The sequence below is a fragment of the Trichoderma camerunense genome (genome assembly GCF_050948025.1).
Source record: "Trichoderma camerunense strain CBS 138272 chromosome Unknown V8C40scaffold_4, whole genome shotgun sequence".
In the NCBI taxonomy this organism is placed as follows: Eukaryota; Fungi; Ascomycota; class Sordariomycetes; order Hypocreales; family Hypocreaceae; genus Trichoderma; species Trichoderma camerunense.
The window spans coordinates 1,329,312-1,347,576 of NW_028145366.1; the positions used below are offsets into that span (position 1 = coordinate 1,329,312).

An 18,265-nucleotide genomic window follows, 5' to 3' on the forward strand; every position below is an offset into this window, starting at 1 on the left:
ACTTTGCATTGCTTTGTTTGTTGTCACATTTGCCATGTCAATGTTTGTATTTTTGTAGTAGCATAGCGTGTTATATAGTGGAAGCCATCAATGTCGAATCCAGTAAACGAGAATAACATTGAAGTATTATAAAGCTCTTCTTTACTCTGCCGTCTCTTGTATCTCCTGCTTGCCCCGCTGATAAATCCCTGTTCTCAAATGCCGCTTGCCAACCCATCTGGCAGATCTTGGGGGTCACCCTCTTGACTCCATGCCTCTCAATGCACTATACACTGTCTCAGGGCCAACTTATGCTGTCAATCCATCTGATCATATATCTGTCGGTGGAGAGCCAACATAAATCGTCAATAAACTTGGATCCCCGGCCGCAACTGTCCCTGACGCATCCTCATTCCCATTAGGATTGACGTCGTCGTATGAAAAAGCGTAGCCCCTACCATCCACCTGCAATTCATGTACAAGTCTGCTATAATGATTCGTTGGGCTGACCATGTAGTGATAGTCTGATCCTAGACTGGGCTGGACGTGTCCTCCTTGGAGGAGAAGCGTTGACCGAACGAATCCGGCGCAGAGGCGGGGGACGACAGCAAGGTGAATGGGAGTCTCGTTTTCTTGCCGAGCAAAGGGGCCGCCGTTGCAGCCCCAGATGTCGGCTGCTGTGGGCTTGGGGTATCTGATGGTGTCGTTGCCGCAGCGCATGGTGCCGTTGTCGACTAGGCATGAGACGTTGCCGAGCTCACGTTGAGTGTCGATGATGAGGGGCGTTTTTGAGTAGGTATCCCAAACGTCGTCCACATACTTTGTCCAGTACTCTTTGAAGGCGTTTTCGTTGATGTGTTGGTAATAGTTTGGAGAAATGACCCGAATTGGACGGTTGTCGTTGGCCGTGACGCACATTCCAAGCCAGTGATGGCCATCCTTAATTTTCTGTTCGAAAAGCCCGTAGCAGAGCTTCTGAACGGCGTCTGGTTGGAGTCCGCGGGTGATTTGGGGAGTGCCTCCGCCTGTAGTCGAAAGGACCATGCTGAGTATGAGTCCGACAAAGTCGACGTAGCTGATGTTGGCGTAGATCGATCCATCTTCGGGGTACGTCAGTTCTATGAAACCCCAGTTGAGAGAAGCGCTGGGATCATTGGAATTGACAGAAGGCTGTACGAGACCTTCTCCGTCTCCGCGGTCGAGAATGGCGAACGTGAGATTGCCCTCGCAGAAGTAGATTCTTCCCGAGTTGAGGGGAATGGAGAGATTGACGGTGATGGCTTGGTCCATGGCGGGTAGAGGAATCGCAATGTCCTCCTTGATCTCGACGGGGAGCGAAGAGCCGTTGGAGTTGGGGTATACAAGTCTGCCATCTGCGGTGATGAAGACGATGGCGCCGTTCATGTCTAGGCCTTGGATGTAGGCATTGATTGGGCCGCCAGCGTATTTATTGATGAGCTTCAATGGTAGAGTGTGATTGCTTGATGGCTTGCTTTGGTCGACATTGGGGCGATATGCGCCGTTGAGAATGTTTCCGTCGGTAATTACCACGTCTTGAGGTCCGCCGGGTTCTGCAAGAGTGGCTCCCCTTTCTAGAAAGGTTGCCTCATGAGATGCTATTGACAAGGCGACGCCTGCCATGAAAAAGAGCCTTGTGAAATGCATTGCGATGCTCTGCGAATATTGACAAAGAGTTGATACGTTTGCTGATAAGCTATGATTCGTGAGATGTCCTGATGAATGATATTGACATGTTAAGTACCATTTTTTTTCATGAAATGTATACAATCCTAAGTAGGAAAATAGATGTCGTGCAGGGTAGAAGAGACGCTGCTCAAAACTCCATAAAAACAAATTTTTTCCCAAGAATCGCATAAAAAATGCCGGAGGGGTCCCGTTTTATATTTCTGTAATTATGCTACCGCGGCTATTCAGCCACTTTTACGAACGATATTAAGATATATATACCTAAGGAGTAACTTTAAACCTTATACCAGAGGGCTATACGAAGAATCTACTAGGTAGTTACTAGTCCAAGTATGAGAATTGTATATCTGTCGAACAGTGTCTTGTTGTCCTACGCTCAAGTCACGCCATCCCATTGACACACTGTGGAATAACAAGTAATTCGTGGCATAAACTTTACTATTTGATGCTTTGGAGATGACAGCGGAAACAAATGCCAGTATCCTCTGCTTCAAATGGCTGGTACTACTAGGTACTGCTCCTAGGTGAAACAACTGAACAATTTCCCTCGCTGGAGTTTACACAGAACGCCACATAGATGTACAGTGTAGCTAGGGCTGTTCTAGATTTGAACGTGTGGATCAAACAGAGTCAGGAACATACTTTTCCAGAAAACCTGAAATGACTACTAACAATAGATAAGTATATGTATATAGATGCGCCACGACACTGCTCGTGAAAGCTACAAGAAAGTTTGATAAGAGATACAACGGGATTGATGTTATTGACCTCGAGCAATTACAAACTTGGTACCGGACGGGGAGCAGCAACCGCCTCGTATGCCGCCATGAAACGCAATAGTAGCTCTTCTTCGTTTGCTCTGGCCAATATGCACAAGCCAAATGGTCGTCCATTATAACGCAGTTGGCCCACAGGCACCGTTGCGATTGGATAGCCTACTGAAGTTAGACACTTATGTTCATTTCTTGTTATTCATAAGGTTCCTTTACCTGCTGCAGCGGCGTGTATACAGAGAGAGCTATCGCCAGGAGCCACGATAAGGTTCACGCCCTGGGTGTCGAAGGCAGTGTTGATGATCTGTTGGCCTACCTGTCGGAGGCCATTCCGTAGCCCCTCAATCTTTGCTGGGTCGTCGTTGCAGCCGAGAGTCTTTTCGAGGTCGCCTTGTTCAGTGTATGCTGGAGACATGGAATGTTAGAGATCATCACTCAGCTGGACTTCTGAGTAGGAGAACTTACGTGGGGGCATCGCTTTTTCGCTATTGTCTTTGTTGAATTTGACAATATCTTCTGCACTGCTGACGGGGCATTCGTCAAATGACTCGATGAAGCGGAGTATGCCTACGTTTTTAAATTCCCAGACTGATAGGTGTGCGGTTAGCGATTTAGGCTTGAGATTTAAGTCGCTTGATGCTTACAAGCGATGGGCATGATGGCCTATTCTCCATCCACTGTCAACTTGTCGACGTCAGCAATCGTGACGGGGTATGTTAACGAGCAACCATCTTTCTGAAGGAGTTTGACGACGTTTTCGTATTCTTCCACCTGTATAAAATTAGACATAATGAAGATTGGTACATGTCGAGAATTTACTTGCCATCTGTTCTGCAGTGCCTTCGTGCGGAGGGCACATCTCCTTTGCCATTTTCCACACCTTTGGGTCCAGAAATCCGACAGATAGTCCTTTCCAAGTCCCAAAATCTGGAGAGTTAAAAGTGCGCTGTAGTAGAATCTCGGCCATTGTTCGCACATCCGCAGAGCTTTTTGCCATGGGCCCTACGCTGTCAAAGAAGTCCGTCATTGAATAGGTACCAGTCGTATCTAGAGCGCCAGTTGTAACTTTGAGAGCGTAGAGACCGGCACGCGTCGAAGGTGTGACAATGGATCCGATTGTTTCTGTGCCCATTGCGAGAGGACTAAAGCCAGCTGCCACAGCAACTGCAGAACCGGTGGAGGATCCTCCTGGGGCCTGGTGCATATGAGCATCGTCTGTCACGAATTGAATAGAATGTTAATCCTTTACTGACCGAGTGTCCTAATAGGGTTTCATTTTCTTCAATCTTGCCCACGTATGGGGATAATGTTTGGCCACCATGGCTGGACCATCCCGGCATCATCTTTGTCATTTTCATGCCAGCAAATTCCTATCATCCTACCCATTAGTGAAGTATTAAACAGCATTGAAGTCTATTCATACCGTCATATTAGCCTTTCCTATAATAATCAGACCAGCATCAATCAGCAACTGCGCGATTGCAGAGTTTTTGCTGGCCTTGGCACCGACAAACGCCCATGATCCCGCAGTGTTGCTCATCCCAAGATTGGAAGCGGTGATGAAGCTGTCCTATAGACCAATTCAGCCCGTGTCCTGCCCTGATTGAGGGCCATCGATCGAAACAAACATACCTTGAGAACAATCGGGATTCCGTGAAATGCGCCACGTATGCTGCCATTACTGCGCTCTTCGTCCAAGGCTGCAGCAGCGCGCAACACTTTATCGCGGGGTGCGGGGGAGATGAGGGCATTAAGAGCTGGTTCATGGCGATTTATTTGGTCAAAGCACTGTTGGACAATCTGAACGCTGGTGATTTGGTTGTCCGCTAGAAGCCGTTGTAGGTCCACGGCATTTGTAGTTAGGACATTGAATGGTGAGTTAGACATTTTGCTATACTGGATGGCGAATTTTGGGGAGAAAGGATAACAATTGATTTCACAATATGGATTGTATATCTGACAACGGCAGGCGAGATGGTTATAAACAGATATATAACGATTAACATACATATGCAGATTAACTAATGGACCTATAGTCATCCTACATATGTAGTTTAGCTTACCCCGTACATCCACTGTCGCGACTGTAAAGCCAACCTGGAAATTAAGGTAATACGCCTAGGTAGCGACATTGCATCCTACCTAGGTAACAACATTGAAGCCTAGGCAACAAGCCTAGGTAGAAAAGAAGCGTATTAGGGCCGTATCCTTTCTCATTTGGAGTGTTGGAATTCGACCATTAGCAGTGGCATAAATTACCAGAAATCCTTTAGCAGGCGTCACAATCACGGACAATACAAATTATGGCTTCTCACTTCATCGAGGAAAACATTGGCTTATGGGCGCAATTCATACAACATAGTTTTGTTGTGATATAGGTACTCCAAGTTAAAAGCTTAAAAGATTAGTCAAAATATTCGTCGCGTGCAGTACGCGCGGATCCCATATTGCTTCAATTTAGCTGAATTGGCTAGAGTTGGTAGTTGAAGACCTCCTTTGTTTCTATTTAGCTGCCTGATAGCAATCTATCGTATTCCTTCCAGTCCCACAGATACAGAAGTACCGAATGAAATCCCTCAGGCAGAAATATATTGGCAGGATGCGTAAGCGTGAAGCTAGGCCTGAATTGCGCGCTTTTATAAGCAACTTATTGGAGTGATTCAAACGGGAAGTGAAATTCAAGCCAGTGCTCTCAGATGAGAAGCTCACGACCCAGCATAATATTAATCGATGGGAATGCACCACATGAATATCTTAGAATAGGTTGTCAATTTGCCCTCCACCATATTACGTTCCCGGGAACACTACTACCGCCTCCGCCATGCAGCTTATTGGCGCTGTGAGAGTTGGATCATGATGTCTACCGCAGCACATGTGTATTCCATGTGAAGGAGCGGAGTTGAGGTTGCGAAGCGTGTAGAGCTGCGCATAAAATTGACCCAATATACCCCCGGTGTTCCAGTTATTACTAAACACCTTCCAGGGCAATCTGGTTGATACTGCCGACAAGTTCAATTTTGTGGCTTCGGGGAAGAAACGGAGTGCCCGCCGAAAAGCGAGCGCCACTTCATCCGCCACGGAACGTTTACCATCGAGCTCCGAAAGCCGAAGTCGCAATGGTGGAAGTGCCTTCAGTTCGCTCAACGGTGAATTGACTTGTATTGAATAAAGATGCTGAGGGACATCTAATGGGATGTCTCGAACTTCTACACGCACGAGTTTCTGTGAATTCTATTGTCACTATAATCAACCATATCATTTACATCTCAAAATCCCATCATGAAGTCTTTCACTGTTCCACTAATCATTGACGGCAATGACATTGTCCTGCAAGATGAAAAGTACATTTTCGTTTCAAATCCCGACAGCGGTAGAGGATCGCAGTGGAAAACCCAGGGCGTTACACCGGAACTGTGTAAGCGGGCCTTGGAATCCTCCACCGCTGCATTTCCAAAATGGAGAAAGTCGTCTGTTAGGGAGCGACAAGTATTGTTCCAAAGGGTAGTAGAGGTTAGTTAAGAAATCTTTCTTCCATGAACAATAACATGTTCAAAATCTCTAATTCTTGGCATATTCTAGCTTTTGAAAGAGAGGGCATCTGAGTTGTCGTCTATTGTAGCAGAAGAGCTTGGCTGCTCTTCAGTATGGGCTTCGATCAACTTTCATGCCACACTCGAGATTATCGAACAAGTCACGGCTCTCATAACGTCCGGAATCCTGTCTGGGTTAATACCAGAGACCGAATCGCCAGATTCACTCGCTTTGATCTTTAAAGATCCGCTTGGTGTCGTGCTAGGCATTGCGCCTTGGAACGCGCCGGCTATGCTGGGAATGCGATCTATTGCCGCTGCCGTTGCGGCTGGGAACTGCGCAATACTCAAGGTAATCCTTATTCCGATTTATATAATAGTGAATAAAAGCCATACTGAATTTGTCGACTAAGGGATCCGAGCTAAGCCCTAGAACACATTACTTCATCGCCAGCCTCTTCCGAGACGCGGGATTCCCACCTGGAGTGGTCAACTTTCTAGTGCACAAGCCTGAAGACGCATCAGACACGTTCAATACTCTTATTTCGCATCCGTCGGTGAGAAAGTGCAACTTTACCGGATCAACGGCCGTGGGCAGACACATTGCCTCCCAAGCAGGCCATTTCTTGAAGCCTGTACTCCTGGAATTGGGCGGCAAAAACTTCAGTTTGGTCCTAGAAGATGCGGATTTGGAAAGCACGGCTTCTACAATTCTTGATGCGGCTTTTATCAATGTATGTGAAAGCAACTTTACTTGTCTTCAAAAAACCTTGCTAATCCATAACTTTTGGGCTATAGAGCGGTCAAATCTGTATGTCTACAGATATCGTCCTGGTGCCTCGGAAATTAAAATCGGCCTTCTGCAGCCTCGTCCGACAGCGACTCGAATCTGCTTCTGCTATTCAAGTCAAGCACGTCATTAATAGACGAAGTACGACTCGAATTTTAGGGCTTCTGGATGACGCCGCCCGCAAAGGTGCCACGGTAATTACCGCTTCATCCTTGGACGGAGAACACGGTCCACTGTATGGCACGGTGATTGAAGGCCTTACCAAAGATATGGAATTCTGGCAAAATGAGTCCTTCGGCCCTGTTGTTGGAATTGCGACATACGACACTGTAGATGAAGCAATCGAGATGATTAATGAATGTGAGTATGGCTTGTCTGGGGCAATCTATACTGCGTCGAGTCTGCAAGCAATACCTCTGGCAAGAAGATTGGATAGTGGAGCGGTTCATATCAATGGACCGACTTTCCATGACGGATTTACCTTGCCGCATGGAGGGCACAAGAATAGCGGGTTTGGGAGATTTGGTAGCCACTGGGCGTTTGAGGAATTTTTGCAGACAAAGACTGTGATTGCAAATTAGACAGCCATCGAATGTACAATGGACGATAATAGACAATGATGCCCATATTTTTCACCACATAAATTTGCAAAGTGAATTGCACATTCATCCAAGAAAAGTCCCGGCAAAACTGTGTACATATATAAGTAATAATAATTCCTTTCGTCTTACTCTTCATGTGCATTTCTGCTTCGTCAGACTTGAACATAAACTCACGACTCAAGATCACCAAAATACGTGTGATGGGTACAATACAATACTGTCCGGACTATCATAGCATATGTTATAGGAAGATGATAATAATGAGAATAATGGATTGAACTTGGGAATGAATTACAAGATAATATGCCGCCGATCACTATTGTTCCAACCGCCATTTATTTCGACTGCTTCCATCGCTTCTCAATTTCCTCCTCAGCATCATACCCATATGCCCATGCTTGCGTTACTGGATCGCTCCACTGGTTAGGACTCTGGATGAAATGCCTTCCTTCAACCTCTGGCCTCATTGCTTCATCTCTGGCTTGTTGCTCAGGCCCGTCTTCGAAATGCCATAGCTTCCCATTCACCAGACTGGCTTCTTGCATCTGGCCACTGCGTTTCATGCGCTCAGCCTCAAAGATAGAGAGCGCCTTTGGCAATTCTGAGAGGTCTGTAACATGGGATAAAGATGTCGCCAGAGCAGCTCCATCTTCAACAGCCATGGCAGCTCCTTGCGACATGTATGGAACCATTGCATGTGCAGCGTCGCCGAGCATTAGAAGTTTGCCGGATTGAGCCACCCAACGTGATATAGAAGCATCCCCGGACATGAGAGGCCACTTGAGCGTCTTATTAATCTTACTGATAACCTTGAACAGCCTGTAATAAGATACGTTAGATCCATGTTAATAAAGGTGAGCGAACAGATCTTTAATGACTTACTTTGGATCCCATCCCTCAAAATAAGCTCTCATATCATCAATGGCCGTCTCTGGGCGCCATGTACTGGGATCAGAATGATCAATATGAGATAATACCATGTTGAAAGATTTGCCGGAAGCAATCGTGTATGTCATGACATGCCGCTCATGGCCGATCCAGATATTGAGCGCAGGTTTCTCTAGGAGCCATGCGGTATCAGGATCATCGCGCATCTTTTCCACATCCACAGTCGCTCGGTAGGCAGCAAAACCTGTGTGAATGGGTTCCTTTTTCTCGTGACGCAGGATCTGGTTGCGTGCTAAAGACTTGACACCTGGCGCAAAGTTAGAACAGATGGTATACAGAAAGAGGAGGGAACAAAGGGTTTACCGTCGGCGGCAATTATGAGGTCGGCCGAAAGTATGGTGCCATCCTCTACTTTGACAGAAGGATTTTCTTCATTGTATTCAATGACTTTATGATTGACTCTCACATCTACTCCGAGCTGTAGCGCCAGTTGGTGCAATGCATCATGGAGATGGGCTCTGTGAACCACGTAATAAGGCGCCCCGAATGAGCTCCGAAAGTCCGGTTGAAGCTTGGTATAACCAATGGGCTTTCCATTGCTCCATCGCCGAAAGGTAATGCCCTCAGGCTCGACGACTCTATCTCCAAGCAGTGGCCCAAGTCCCCATTTCAAGAGCAGCCTGGCAGAATTGGGTGGAACTTGGATACCAGCCCCAACCTATGCATCTCATGTTACTCATCATGCTCGATAACTCCAGACAGCGAAGAAAAAACAGCTTACCTCTCCAAGCGCTGGGGCTTGCTCAAGCACTGTAACAACATGACCTTTCCGTGCTAGGGCAATGGCTGTGGCGAGACCGCCAAGTCCAGCGCCCACGACGATCACCTTGAAAAGCAAAGGTGATGTTTGCGATCCTCCATTGAGGTGCGACGAGCCGTTGTGAAGCCCATGAGAAGCAGCTGGTTGATCCAATTTTTGGAGAAACTCCAAGCTGCGTGTAGGATATGATGCAGTCTGCAGCTACATTAGAGAATCGCTCAAGGCTTACTGGCATGGAACTTCTAACCTGTATGGATGATATAGAAAAAGCTGTCTTTTTTAAGACAACTCCCTCCGAATTGGCAATAGAGTCGGTAGTGCTTGGAGCCATTTTGGTTGATCGTGATCGTGATGATTGATTCACTTTTCGAGCTGAGGCATCTTCTTATTCATCACGGGCAGAGCAGACAATCTTGCTGCTCCATACACATCATGGCACCACTTCACACACTATACAAGCGCAAGGCAAGTTCCATCGTCCCATATCCCCAGCCCCGATAGTGCAGATATCCTTTCCTGGCGTTCCGGCCCACCCCCGGACGGGTGAGCTGCGTCGGGGATGCATCGGAACGCCACAAAATATCAGTTACTCCATTCATTCTAAACCTCAAGATGACTGCAAGAAGCCGTCTCGCCACTGTTGTGTATCAAATGAAAAGATACAAATACAAAGAAACCGAGAATATCTCAGAATTGATCAACATTGTCGTCAACAGAAACATCTTCTAGAGCATCTAACAAAGAACATCAAAACTCTTTCCCAGCATGGCTATCCTAACCGAAGTCAAGACAGAGGTCGCGTCACAGCAGCTGACTGCGGACGGAAAAACAAAAGAACAGCAGACAAATGAACTTCTATCTCAGCTACAGTCAACCAATACTTTACCGCTATGGGCACAAATGTCAAAGCTCAATCCTCCAGCTCCCAATCCAACCTGCATCCCGCATATCTGGAAGTATGATGAGATTAGGCCATACTTGCTCCGTGCAGGAGAGCTTATCACCGAGAAACAAGCTGAGCGAAGAGTGCTTATGCTAGTAAATCCAGCCAGAGGTAAACTGTCTCAATCCATTGTCTTTAAAATAGTTCTGTTAACTAACACATCGGATAGATGCGCCTTACACCACAGATACTGTGTATGCTGGTCTTCAGTTGGTTATGCCCAATGAAACCGCTCCGGCCCACCGACACACAGCATTTGCCATGCGATTCATCATTGAAGGCAATGGTGGCTTCACCGCTGTTCATGGCCGCCGTATCAAGATGAACCGCGGCGACGTTATCCTGACGCCAACCTGGAATTGGCATGATCACGGCAAGGATGGATCCGGGCCAATGATTTGGCTTGATGGTCTCGACTTGCCCAATTTCCGACACTTCCCCGTGCATTTTGTAGAACACTATGATAAGCCCAGATACCCTGCCGAGGATGTCGACACGGATAATAGCCCCATTGTATTCCCCTGGGCGAAGATGCAAGCTCGCCTAGATGCTGAAGATGGGGACTGGGTGACCAAACCATACCTAAAGGGAGATGGTAGCGAAGGTTCGTTCATTTACTATTTATGTAACCATTACCTAGCTAACTTGTGTGATTTAGTGTCAAAGATTCTTGGTGGTTCAGCAGAGAGATTGAACGCTGGTACCAGCTCCCCGGAAATCCGCGAGACGGCATCGTCTGTCTATCACATCGTGGAAGGCAGTGGCCACTCCGTCATTGATGGTAAGATCTTCAAGTGGAAGAAGGGAGACACTTTCTGTATCCCAGCATGGAACAAGTATCAGCATTTCGCGAGTGACGAAAGCACGGTGTATTTGTATCGGTTTGATGATAAGCCCATGCTGAGAGCTTTGGGGTTCTTGCGGACTGAGGGTGTTGATGTTGAGACTTTGGTGTCTGAGTGATGGTATAATATGTATTCGTGTTAGGCTAGATGCTTGCTCTTTTATAACTTTAACGTGAAATTAATTGAATAATCATTTAAAAAGCCATCTCCCACTGTATCAAACCTGAGTGGTCCTTCCTATGCCTTAAGTATACAATTTCAAATACCGGACCTCTTTGTCTTTTTTTTCTAAACCAACAGACACACGTATATAGAGTAGTCGTTATTTTGTTTAACACAATTCACAATGCACCTTAACGGGCTTAATGAGCTGCACAGACATCTTTGTAAAGTATTGATATGAAGCGTATCCATGTGTCCATCTATTGTCTCTATCTCATTGCAAATAAACTACAGCTTTAGTAATCTCTTCGCATGTCCAGAGTAGATACCCCTGATGGTTTCCTCATCAAATAACTCTCTAAGTCCACTATCCATGGCCCGACCTTGAATTTCTATCATGTGTGCTGGCGTGTATGGGAAATCGGTACCGTATAGCAACCGAGACTCATTGCATACGCGAAGATATCCATGGATAAGATCAGGAAACGGAAACCCGGCAAGATCGAAAAAGAATCTGGTCTTGAACAATTCTTTAACTTGATCTGAGTTGAGCGTTGAAGGTGCGTTGATAATGGCTGCGAAGCTTGTGAACCGCTCCACAAGTGGTGGAAGAGTAGCTCCGCAGTGAGAGACGAGGAATGAGATGTTGGGATTTCGTTCCACAGTTCCAGAGAGTAGTAGATTTGTTACTGCGCGCGTAGTGTCGAAGAAGAACTCCAGCATTGGAGAAGGATACTGGTTCATGGGCTTGACAGCACCAGGGTCGCTTCCACAGCAAGTGGTGGGATGCATGAACAAGATGGCATTGACTTCATTAAGTTTGTGGAAGACGGCATCGAGAGTAGAATCTCCGAGATATTGACCATGCGCATTGGTCATTACAGCAAAACCTGATGCGCCGAGCTTGATGGCGTGATCAATCTCGGCCAGAGATCCCTCAATATCAGGCAGAGGTAATGATGCAAAGAAGCCAAAACGAGAAGGGTACTTTGCGCAAATTTCCGCCAATTCCTCATTGGTTTCGCGAGTGATCTTGCGCGCAAGGGTATCATCGCCAGGCTTCAGATAAGTGCCAGGGGATGTGATGCTGAGAATGGACTTGCTAACTCCTAGCTTGTCCATCAGTGCAATATGCGATTCTGGTGTCCATTCCTACATTGGCTCTCATTAGTCGAGTGCAATACACAATTGAAGACTGGAAATTTCCACATACTGGAATCGCTGGCATTCCGTCGGGCTTTCCAAACCCATGCTCTTCGCAATACTTCCTCCAGCCAGGAGGGACAACATGCGCGTGAGTGTCAATTTTCTCCATAATGTCAAAGTAGGTTGTTAATGAGGTTGATACAGTTTAGTGACACGGCTTTGCGGTAAATAAATCTCTCGATTGTCAATTGCGTTTCGGTTGCTCAGGTGACAAGTAGAGACCTTGTACTACGTGTGCTTCCGAAGTGAGACAGCATAGTCCACCATAATTAGGCATCTGAAACAAAAAGTTATAGATTTGCCCGTGGGGAAATTTCGGAGCGGATATCCTGGATGAGCTATCGGATCTACTGAAAATCGATGGTTCATGACTCTTGGGTCTCGATAAATCCGTAGACTATTTTAGCCTGTGGAGTTCTTCTCACGAAAGTGCATCTTCCCCACGGGGAACTTATCGAGACCCTTCCCCGCGTCTTCGCGGGCAGGTCGGAACTGCATTTGGCGATGGACTTGAACTTTCTTCTAATCAAATAGAGAGAAAATATCCCCATGCAAAACTAGGCTTCAAGCCACGAGCTTGGCAACCAATGGCAGTTTTGGTAACGCATTGCGGCTGGGTTTCGCTAGCCCCGACGAGTAGTTCTGTTAGATAATTGAGTGAATGTGTAAAAGGGGATAGCAATGGTAACGATTTCATACAACTACCTACTGTAGCGAGAAAGATATAAAGATGGCGAAGCGGTGATAAAAGTTGTTATTGATTAGATCTCAAGACTATCGCGAGTCTCATTAAATTTCCCTTCGAGAATTACCTTCTTCCTTTAATATTATCCCATCAACGTTCATCACCTAAGCAATCATGGCTACCGCACACTCTTCTGAGGACATCGAGAAGATGGATTCTCCCATCCATGCATCCGTCCAAGATGAGAATCTTCCTGTGGTCGAGCCTAAGCTTTCGCGGAGGGGCCTGCCACTCATTCCTCAACCTAGCGACGACCCATTCGACCCTCTCAACTTTGCCAGTTGGCGGAAGATACTTATTCTACTGGTTATGTGTATATGGACAATCATCGGACCCCTTAACATGATTTCCGTGGCTTCTGCCTTCTTCCCAATTTCGGAAGAGCTACACATGAGTCTAAGCTCAGTCACTTACCTAGTCGGAGCTCCTTTGCTCTCTTACGGAGTTGCTTCCCTGATCTGGGTTTCTGTGGGAAACCGCTTCGGAGTCCGCCTTGTGTTTGTCTTTACTAGCCTAGCCACAGGGCTGTTTTGCATCTGGGGAGCAGTAGCCAAATCATCAGGATCACTCATTGCTGCCAGGACGTTGGCCTCTATCTTCTCGGCGTCCCCAGAAACACTCGGGCCTCAAGCTATAGCGGACGTGTTCTTTCTCCATGATCGCGCCAAGTGCATGGGGCTTTATGTCTTGTTCCAGGCTTCGGGTTTCGCGGTGGGCTCCCTTATTGGAGGTTACATCACGGCTGACCTGGGCTGGCGCTGGATTCAATGGACTGTCTCCTTTTTGTCGCTTGGATCCTGTGGTCTCCTTTTCCTTTTCTTCCCGGAGACGCAATACACAAGACAATCTGGAAATCTTCATCACCGCCAGCCCAAGCTCGTGGACAACTTTAGATTTTGGGCCGTCTCTGGCGGTGGTCGCAGCAAGGTCGACAGGTAAGCGTCATATACCAGAATAACCAAAACCTCCGCCATGTCACTAACGTAACATTCTTCATGATAGCCTCTGGAAGTCCTTCTGTTATCCATTCAAGTACTTACCGCATCCCGCCGTCATCGCCATGACTATTCACTTCAGTATCATGTTAATGGCGACCAATTATATGCTTACATCGAACACCTTTATCTACACGGGGGTATACAACTTCGATATCAAGCAAATTGCCTTGACTGGCTTTGCGCCGTTGATTGCGGTATGGATCGCCATTCCTTACTGCGGCATCTTAAACGACGTTGTCATCTCAAGACTCCGAAAACGCGCAAATTTCTTGCCAGAATGGCGACTCATGTTCTTTGTACCGACTTGTATAATTGGGCCGGTTGGATGTATCGTCGTGGGAGTCTGCGCTCAAAATGGGAGCCCTTGGATTGCTCCCCTCATTGGCGAAGCCTTAGGTACGTCGAATCAAATCATGCGGAAAAGTACAAGAAGAAATCATTACTGATTATGAGATTTCTTGTCTAGTTATGTTCTGCTTTGTCACCGCCAATAACCTCACGCAGACATACTTGGTAGATATTTACGAAGCCCGAGCAGACGCGACACTTGTCGTCTTGAACGGATTCAAGAATTTTGCTGCCTTTGGCATTTCGTATGCAGTAGTGCCTTGGAATACCTCTGCAGGCTATGCAGAACCCTTTGGAGTTTTGGCGGCGCTTGTTTTCGTTGCGCATATTCCCATTTTCATCTTTTGGTGGCGAGGCAAAGAGATTCGCGAATGGAGCGCAAAGCATTGGAAAGAGGCCAGGCCATCCCATCATGGTGATGCTTTTTAGTTCCTACGTATATATAAGATATACTAGTAATTACTGGGGTTTATGTTAATATTCACACTAAAATGCTGGAATCTCGTGGAATATCCTCATATGGTCGCCATCAACTCAAACGCACATTTGATACACATATACACAGCCAGCCGAATTAAACTACAAATCTCGATTCGTCATAATTATTACTTCTTCACAGCGGCTGTGACACATTGTCACTAAGCCCAAAATACCAATGTGTGTATGCAGAAAACAAGCTGAACTGAAATCCGGGGGACCCGGAAAATAAAATGCTGAGGTGTGCCACACATCTTACCCCGGTTTTTGTTGGCACCAAAAGCCGGTCGCTCTATGGCACAGTATAAAACTCCGTGATAGCCCCGGTCTAGCTCGCCTCCCACCAAGATCTTGCATCTTCCTCATATTGTTCTCTACCCACCAAGTGACCTTATCATGATCAATCAAGTGTCGGTCGAAAATACGAATATCTGACATCGCTTAGAATTTGATAACCGCAGCGCTCATGGGTCAATTATCCTCAAGCCACACACAATGAGTCCAAACACCAGCGGGGCCAAGAATGGCGAGAGGAAGCGATCAGCCCCCTCGGACGATGCTGCTCCTCAGCAAACCTTTTTCAAGCGTCAGAGAACAGCACTAGCTTGTAATAGTTGCCGGTAATAGATTACCCTATCCAGAATACTCTATTCCTACGTGCAGATAGAAACACTCAGCTTGAATGGATTGAGAAACTGAGAGCATCAAAACGGGATATGGCTGAAATAAATAGTTTGCTGACCTTATACTGCATATAGTTCCCGAAAGACACGGGTATGTACCGGGTAATAGTATGATACTATCATTCGATTTGTCTGACCATCACTCAGTGTGACGGCTCGCGTCCCCGGTGCTCGATGTGTGTCGAGATGGGCCTAGAGTGCTTCTATCAGCAGCCAGCAGGGGCGTCGGGGAAACAGTATGACTCAGGTTATCTTTGTTCTTCACGTTACTTTGTTATCTCATGGCCTTACCATTGCATACTGACTCCACTTTGATGTTAGATACTCTACAGAGCTCGAGGGAAGGCTGCACTCTATTGAAGAGACTCTACGTCTACTGGTGGGGAGACAAGAAGCAACTGCCCCCCCTTCATTAAACGCTAGAAGTGTCCTGGATTCAGAAGATGCTGAAGAGTCAATTAGAGATGACTCTCAAGCTCAAATCCAATTTGAAGACACAGTGGATGGAATGGGGGCCATTACTTTTGCCGATGAACAGGAATCTGGTTTCTTCGGTAATGCCGTCTCATTGTTTGCTCATTGCCTGGTATTTGCTAATGTCTTTCTTTATCACAGGGCCTTCTTCCAATATTGCCTTCATTGGACAGATCACACACGCCATGGCTACCGCCGCAAACGCGGACCCCACGCGAACTCTCCCAGTTGATGCAAGGATGGAGGGTGCAATGATGAGCATCTCTCGACCAGCATCGCCAATCGCCGGAGCACAAAGTCTAGATCATAGTCTTTCGGCAGCTGTGGATGTGTACAGTCTTCCGCCCGAAGCAGACATGTTACACCTCATTCGACTGTTCTTTGCCGACACAGGGATGCTATTTCCATACGTCCATGAGGGCTCTCTGCTAGAAGAGTTTGCTGCGGCAAAACAAAACAATTTCACATCAATCAGGCGCTCGTGGTTATGTCTATTAAACATGATTCTAGCCTTTGCCACTTGTGTTAGCGCCCGACCCGATTTGCCCGTCGAACGAAATGCGGCAGAGTCAGATGTCTTCTTCAAGCGCGCCCAGGCTTTGTCTGGAAAGATGGCATACAGAACGGCAAATGTCGAGATTGGTAAGGAAGATTGGATCAATTAGAGATATTAACTAACACATTATAGTTCAATACCTACTGCTGATGACGCAATTCCTTCAAGGAACCCAGCGCTCTGCTCAAACATGGAACTTGCATGGACTCACAGTGAAAGCGGCACTTCAGTTGGGGCTCCATACCTCTAGTTCGTACACCAAATTTACTCCTCTTGAGAGAGAGATAAGGAAACGCACTTGGTATGGCTGTGTAGTTCTAGATAGGTGAGTGGCCAGATTGTCTTCAAAGGTACCATACACATCAACTTATCATACATCTAGGACGCTGAGCATGACATTTGGTCGTCCCCCAGCGATACCAGTTGAGTACGTTCAGATGGCACTTCCTTTAGACGTCGAATTTGACGGAATCAATGCCATCACTGGTCCACACATGGAAATGCTGGGCAGCCCATCAACAGTATCATTTTATATCTTCACAATGTGAGAGCCTCTTATCCAATGTTATAACCTTCTTTTGCTAATGACAGCACAGAAAGCTCTACTCGATCCTAGGTGATGTAATTGCCGATCAATATGGCCAAAATCTCGGCTGTGCTCCACAGCCCTCAATTTCTCTGATACTTGAGAGCGTAATCAGATTGGAGAGTAAGCTATTGCAATGGAGACGTGATCTGCCATTGCACCTCAAGGCCCGGCCGTGGGATGATTCACTGTCTGAATCTACTCAGAACATAATTTTTGATCGTCTCTCAATTATTCTCTCACTGCGCTATCTTAATACTCGAATTCTCCTTCACCGGCAAGTCCTGGCAAGGTTCTTAGAACAGATCAACAACGGCGACAGGAACTCCGAAGAGGGGCTTTTCTTACGTCAATTTGGGCATGGAAGTCTTCAAGTTTGCTTAGAATCTGCTTCCGAAATCATTTCTATTGTTCACAAGATGGGAAAGAAGCCATCTCTTCTGGGAGCTTGGTGGTTCTCGACCTACTATAGTAAGTTGTACTATGAATGACGAAGCGAAATCACTACTAATAAATCCAGCTTTCAACGCTGCTCTTGCGGTGTTTTCTGGTCTTCTCATTCAGGCGAATGGAATAGCTGGCCCTATGACTGCTGGTTTGGAGACAGAAGACCTCAGGACAAGCTTGTATCTAGCCGTCGAGGCACTGCAAAATCTCGGTGGCGGCGCGCGACTAGTACAGAGATGCCGTAAATATCTAGAAACACTCGTGCGAGTCGCCGCAACAACAAAAGGTAAGTCTCCAATTTCATTTTTCGCACGCGTTTAGTCACTTACAACAATTTTAGGTGGAGGTAATGCTCAGGCAAACTGGTTCAACATTCTCCAGCCGGGCGAGTTGGACTCTTCTCAAATGCCAGGCTTCCCCTCTGCACCGTCTCGCTCTGAGACGGAATTATCTCCTCTTGGATTAGATCTTGGAGAATTTTTGACTGAGGATAATCTTGAATTTCTTACTGGGCTTATGGATTCCTCCCAACAGGTTGTAATGGAGGTTCCTATACAAAGTTATTGACCAAGAGGAGGGTCTTGATCAACGCCTGAAGCATCTGAGAATTTGTCGCCAACTACTGACACGGGGTAGTCATAATGATACCATGAAAGCAATAGTAATGCAATAATAATAATTCTATCTCTATCCCATCTTCACTAAA

General features: G+C 46.6%; 8 protein-coding genes across 8 annotated transcripts; 4 read left to right on the forward strand and 4 right to left on the reverse strand.

Moving 5' to 3' along the window:
- Positions 1-139: 139 nt before the first annotated feature.
- Positions 140-1,644, reverse strand: V8C40DRAFT_285441 (glycoside hydrolase family 64 protein; the record flags this gene model as incomplete). The annotated part of the gene is made up of 1 exon (XM_083222368.1): positions 140-1,644. The coding sequence occupies one exon, from the start codon at positions 1,642-1,644 to the stop codon at positions 310-312; it is 1,335 nt and encodes a 444-aa protein (XP_083076355.1). The 3' UTR covers positions 140-309.
- An 819-nt stretch (positions 1,645-2,463) lies between these two features.
- Positions 2,464-4,346, reverse strand: V8C40DRAFT_263270 (amidase signature domain-containing protein; the record flags this gene model as incomplete). The annotated part of the gene is made up of 7 exons (XM_083219446.1): positions 2,464-2,621; positions 2,676-2,864; positions 2,925-3,047; positions 3,279-3,654; positions 3,713-3,829; positions 3,883-4,029; positions 4,092-4,346. 7 exons carry the CDS (start codon positions 4,344-4,346, stop codon positions 2,464-2,466), a joined length of 1,365 nt encoding a protein of 454 aa, XP_083076356.1.
- Positions 4,347-5,117: 771 nt separating this feature from the next.
- Positions 5,118-7,404, forward strand: V8C40DRAFT_237645 (aldehyde dehydrogenase domain-containing protein). Its single transcript, XM_083214285.1, has 4 exons — positions 5,118-5,969; positions 6,039-6,341; positions 6,403-6,723; positions 6,788-7,404. The coding sequence occupies exons 1-4, from the start codon at positions 5,739-5,741 to the stop codon at positions 7,358-7,360; spliced, it is 1,428 nt and encodes a 475-aa protein (XP_083076357.1). The 5' UTR covers positions 5,118-5,738; the 3' UTR covers positions 7,361-7,404.
- A 256-nt stretch (positions 7,405-7,660) lies between these two features.
- On the reverse strand, positions 7,661-9,540 carry V8C40DRAFT_162152 (uncharacterized protein). Its single transcript, XM_083211481.1, has 5 exons — positions 9,337-9,540; positions 9,051-9,284; positions 8,633-8,987; positions 8,264-8,576; positions 7,661-8,200 (listed from the first exon to the last, which is right to left on the reverse strand). Exons 1-5 carry the CDS (start codon positions 9,418-9,420, stop codon positions 7,717-7,719), a joined length of 1,470 nt encoding a protein of 489 aa, XP_083076358.1. The 5' UTR covers positions 9,421-9,540; the 3' UTR covers positions 7,661-7,716.
- Positions 9,541-9,854: 314 nt separating this feature from the next.
- V8C40DRAFT_263273 (RmlC-like cupin domain-containing protein) lies at positions 9,855-10,995 on the forward strand (the record flags this gene model as incomplete). The annotated part of the gene is made up of 3 exons (XM_083219447.1): positions 9,855-10,143; positions 10,202-10,636; positions 10,691-10,995. The coding sequence occupies 3 exons, from the start codon at positions 9,855-9,857 to the stop codon at positions 10,993-10,995; spliced, it is 1,029 nt and encodes a 342-aa protein (XP_083076359.1).
- Positions 10,996-11,327: 332 nt separating this feature from the next.
- On the reverse strand, positions 11,328-12,354 carry V8C40DRAFT_263274 (amidohydrolase family protein; the record flags this gene model as incomplete). The annotated part of the gene is made up of 2 exons (XM_083219448.1): positions 11,328-12,191; positions 12,253-12,354. 2 exons carry the CDS (start codon positions 12,352-12,354, stop codon positions 11,328-11,330), a joined length of 966 nt encoding a protein of 321 aa, XP_083076360.1.
- A 750-nt stretch (positions 12,355-13,104) lies between these two features.
- V8C40DRAFT_273411 (MFS general substrate transporter) lies at positions 13,105-14,765 on the forward strand (the record flags this gene model as incomplete). The annotated part of the gene is made up of 3 exons (XM_083220479.1): positions 13,105-13,925; positions 13,993-14,384; positions 14,455-14,765. The coding sequence occupies 3 exons, from the start codon at positions 13,105-13,107 to the stop codon at positions 14,763-14,765; spliced, it is 1,524 nt and encodes a 507-aa protein (XP_083076361.1).
- Positions 14,766-15,166: 401 nt separating this feature from the next.
- V8C40DRAFT_237654 (transcription factor domain-containing protein) lies at positions 15,167-18,252 on the forward strand. Its single transcript, XM_083214286.1, has 10 exons — positions 15,167-15,433; positions 15,572-15,587; positions 15,644-15,732; positions 15,818-16,050; positions 16,112-16,612; positions 16,659-16,851; positions 16,909-17,070; positions 17,123-17,583; positions 17,633-17,845; positions 17,900-18,252. The coding sequence occupies exons 1-10, from the start codon at positions 15,309-15,311 to the stop codon at positions 18,124-18,126; spliced, it is 2,220 nt and encodes a 739-aa protein (XP_083076362.1). The 5' UTR covers positions 15,167-15,308; the 3' UTR covers positions 18,127-18,252.
- The last annotated feature ends 13 nt before the right edge of the window (positions 18,253-18,265 follow it).

Coding starts and splice junctions, on each gene's coding strand:
- V8C40DRAFT_237645 (XM_083214285.1), top strand. CDS start 5,739: ATGAAGTCTTTCACTGTTCCACTAATCATTGACGGCAATGACATTGTC. Junction 6,342..6,402: donor GGAACTGCGCAATACTCAAG/GTAATCCTTATT, acceptor TTGTCGACTAAG/GGATCCGAGCTAAGCCCTAG. Junction 6,724..6,787: donor TTGATGCGGCTTTTATCAAT/GTATGTGAAAGC, acceptor TTTGGGCTATAG/AGCGGTCAAATCTGTATGTC.
- V8C40DRAFT_237654 (XM_083214286.1), top strand. CDS start 15,309: ATGAGTCCAAACACCAGCGGGGCCAAGAATGGCGAGAGGAAGCGATCA. Junction 15,733..15,817: donor GCAGGGGCGTCGGGGAAACA/GTATGACTCAGG, acceptor CTTTGATGTTAG/ATACTCTACAGAGCTCGAGG. Junction 17,071..17,122: donor TCATTTTATATCTTCACAAT/GTGAGAGCCTCT, acceptor ATGACAGCACAG/AAAGCTCTACTCGATCCTAG.
- V8C40DRAFT_162152 (XM_083211481.1), bottom strand. CDS start 9,420: ATGGCTCCAAGCACTACCGACTCTATTGCCAATTCGGAGGGAGTTGTC. Junction 9,285..9,336: donor TTTCTATATCATCCATACAG/GTTAGAAGTTCC, acceptor ATGTAGCTGCAG/ACTGCATCATATCCTACACG. Junction 8,988..9,050: donor AAGCCCCAGCGCTTGGAGAG/GTAAGCTGTTTT, acceptor TGAGATGCATAG/GTTGGGGCTGGTATCCAAGT.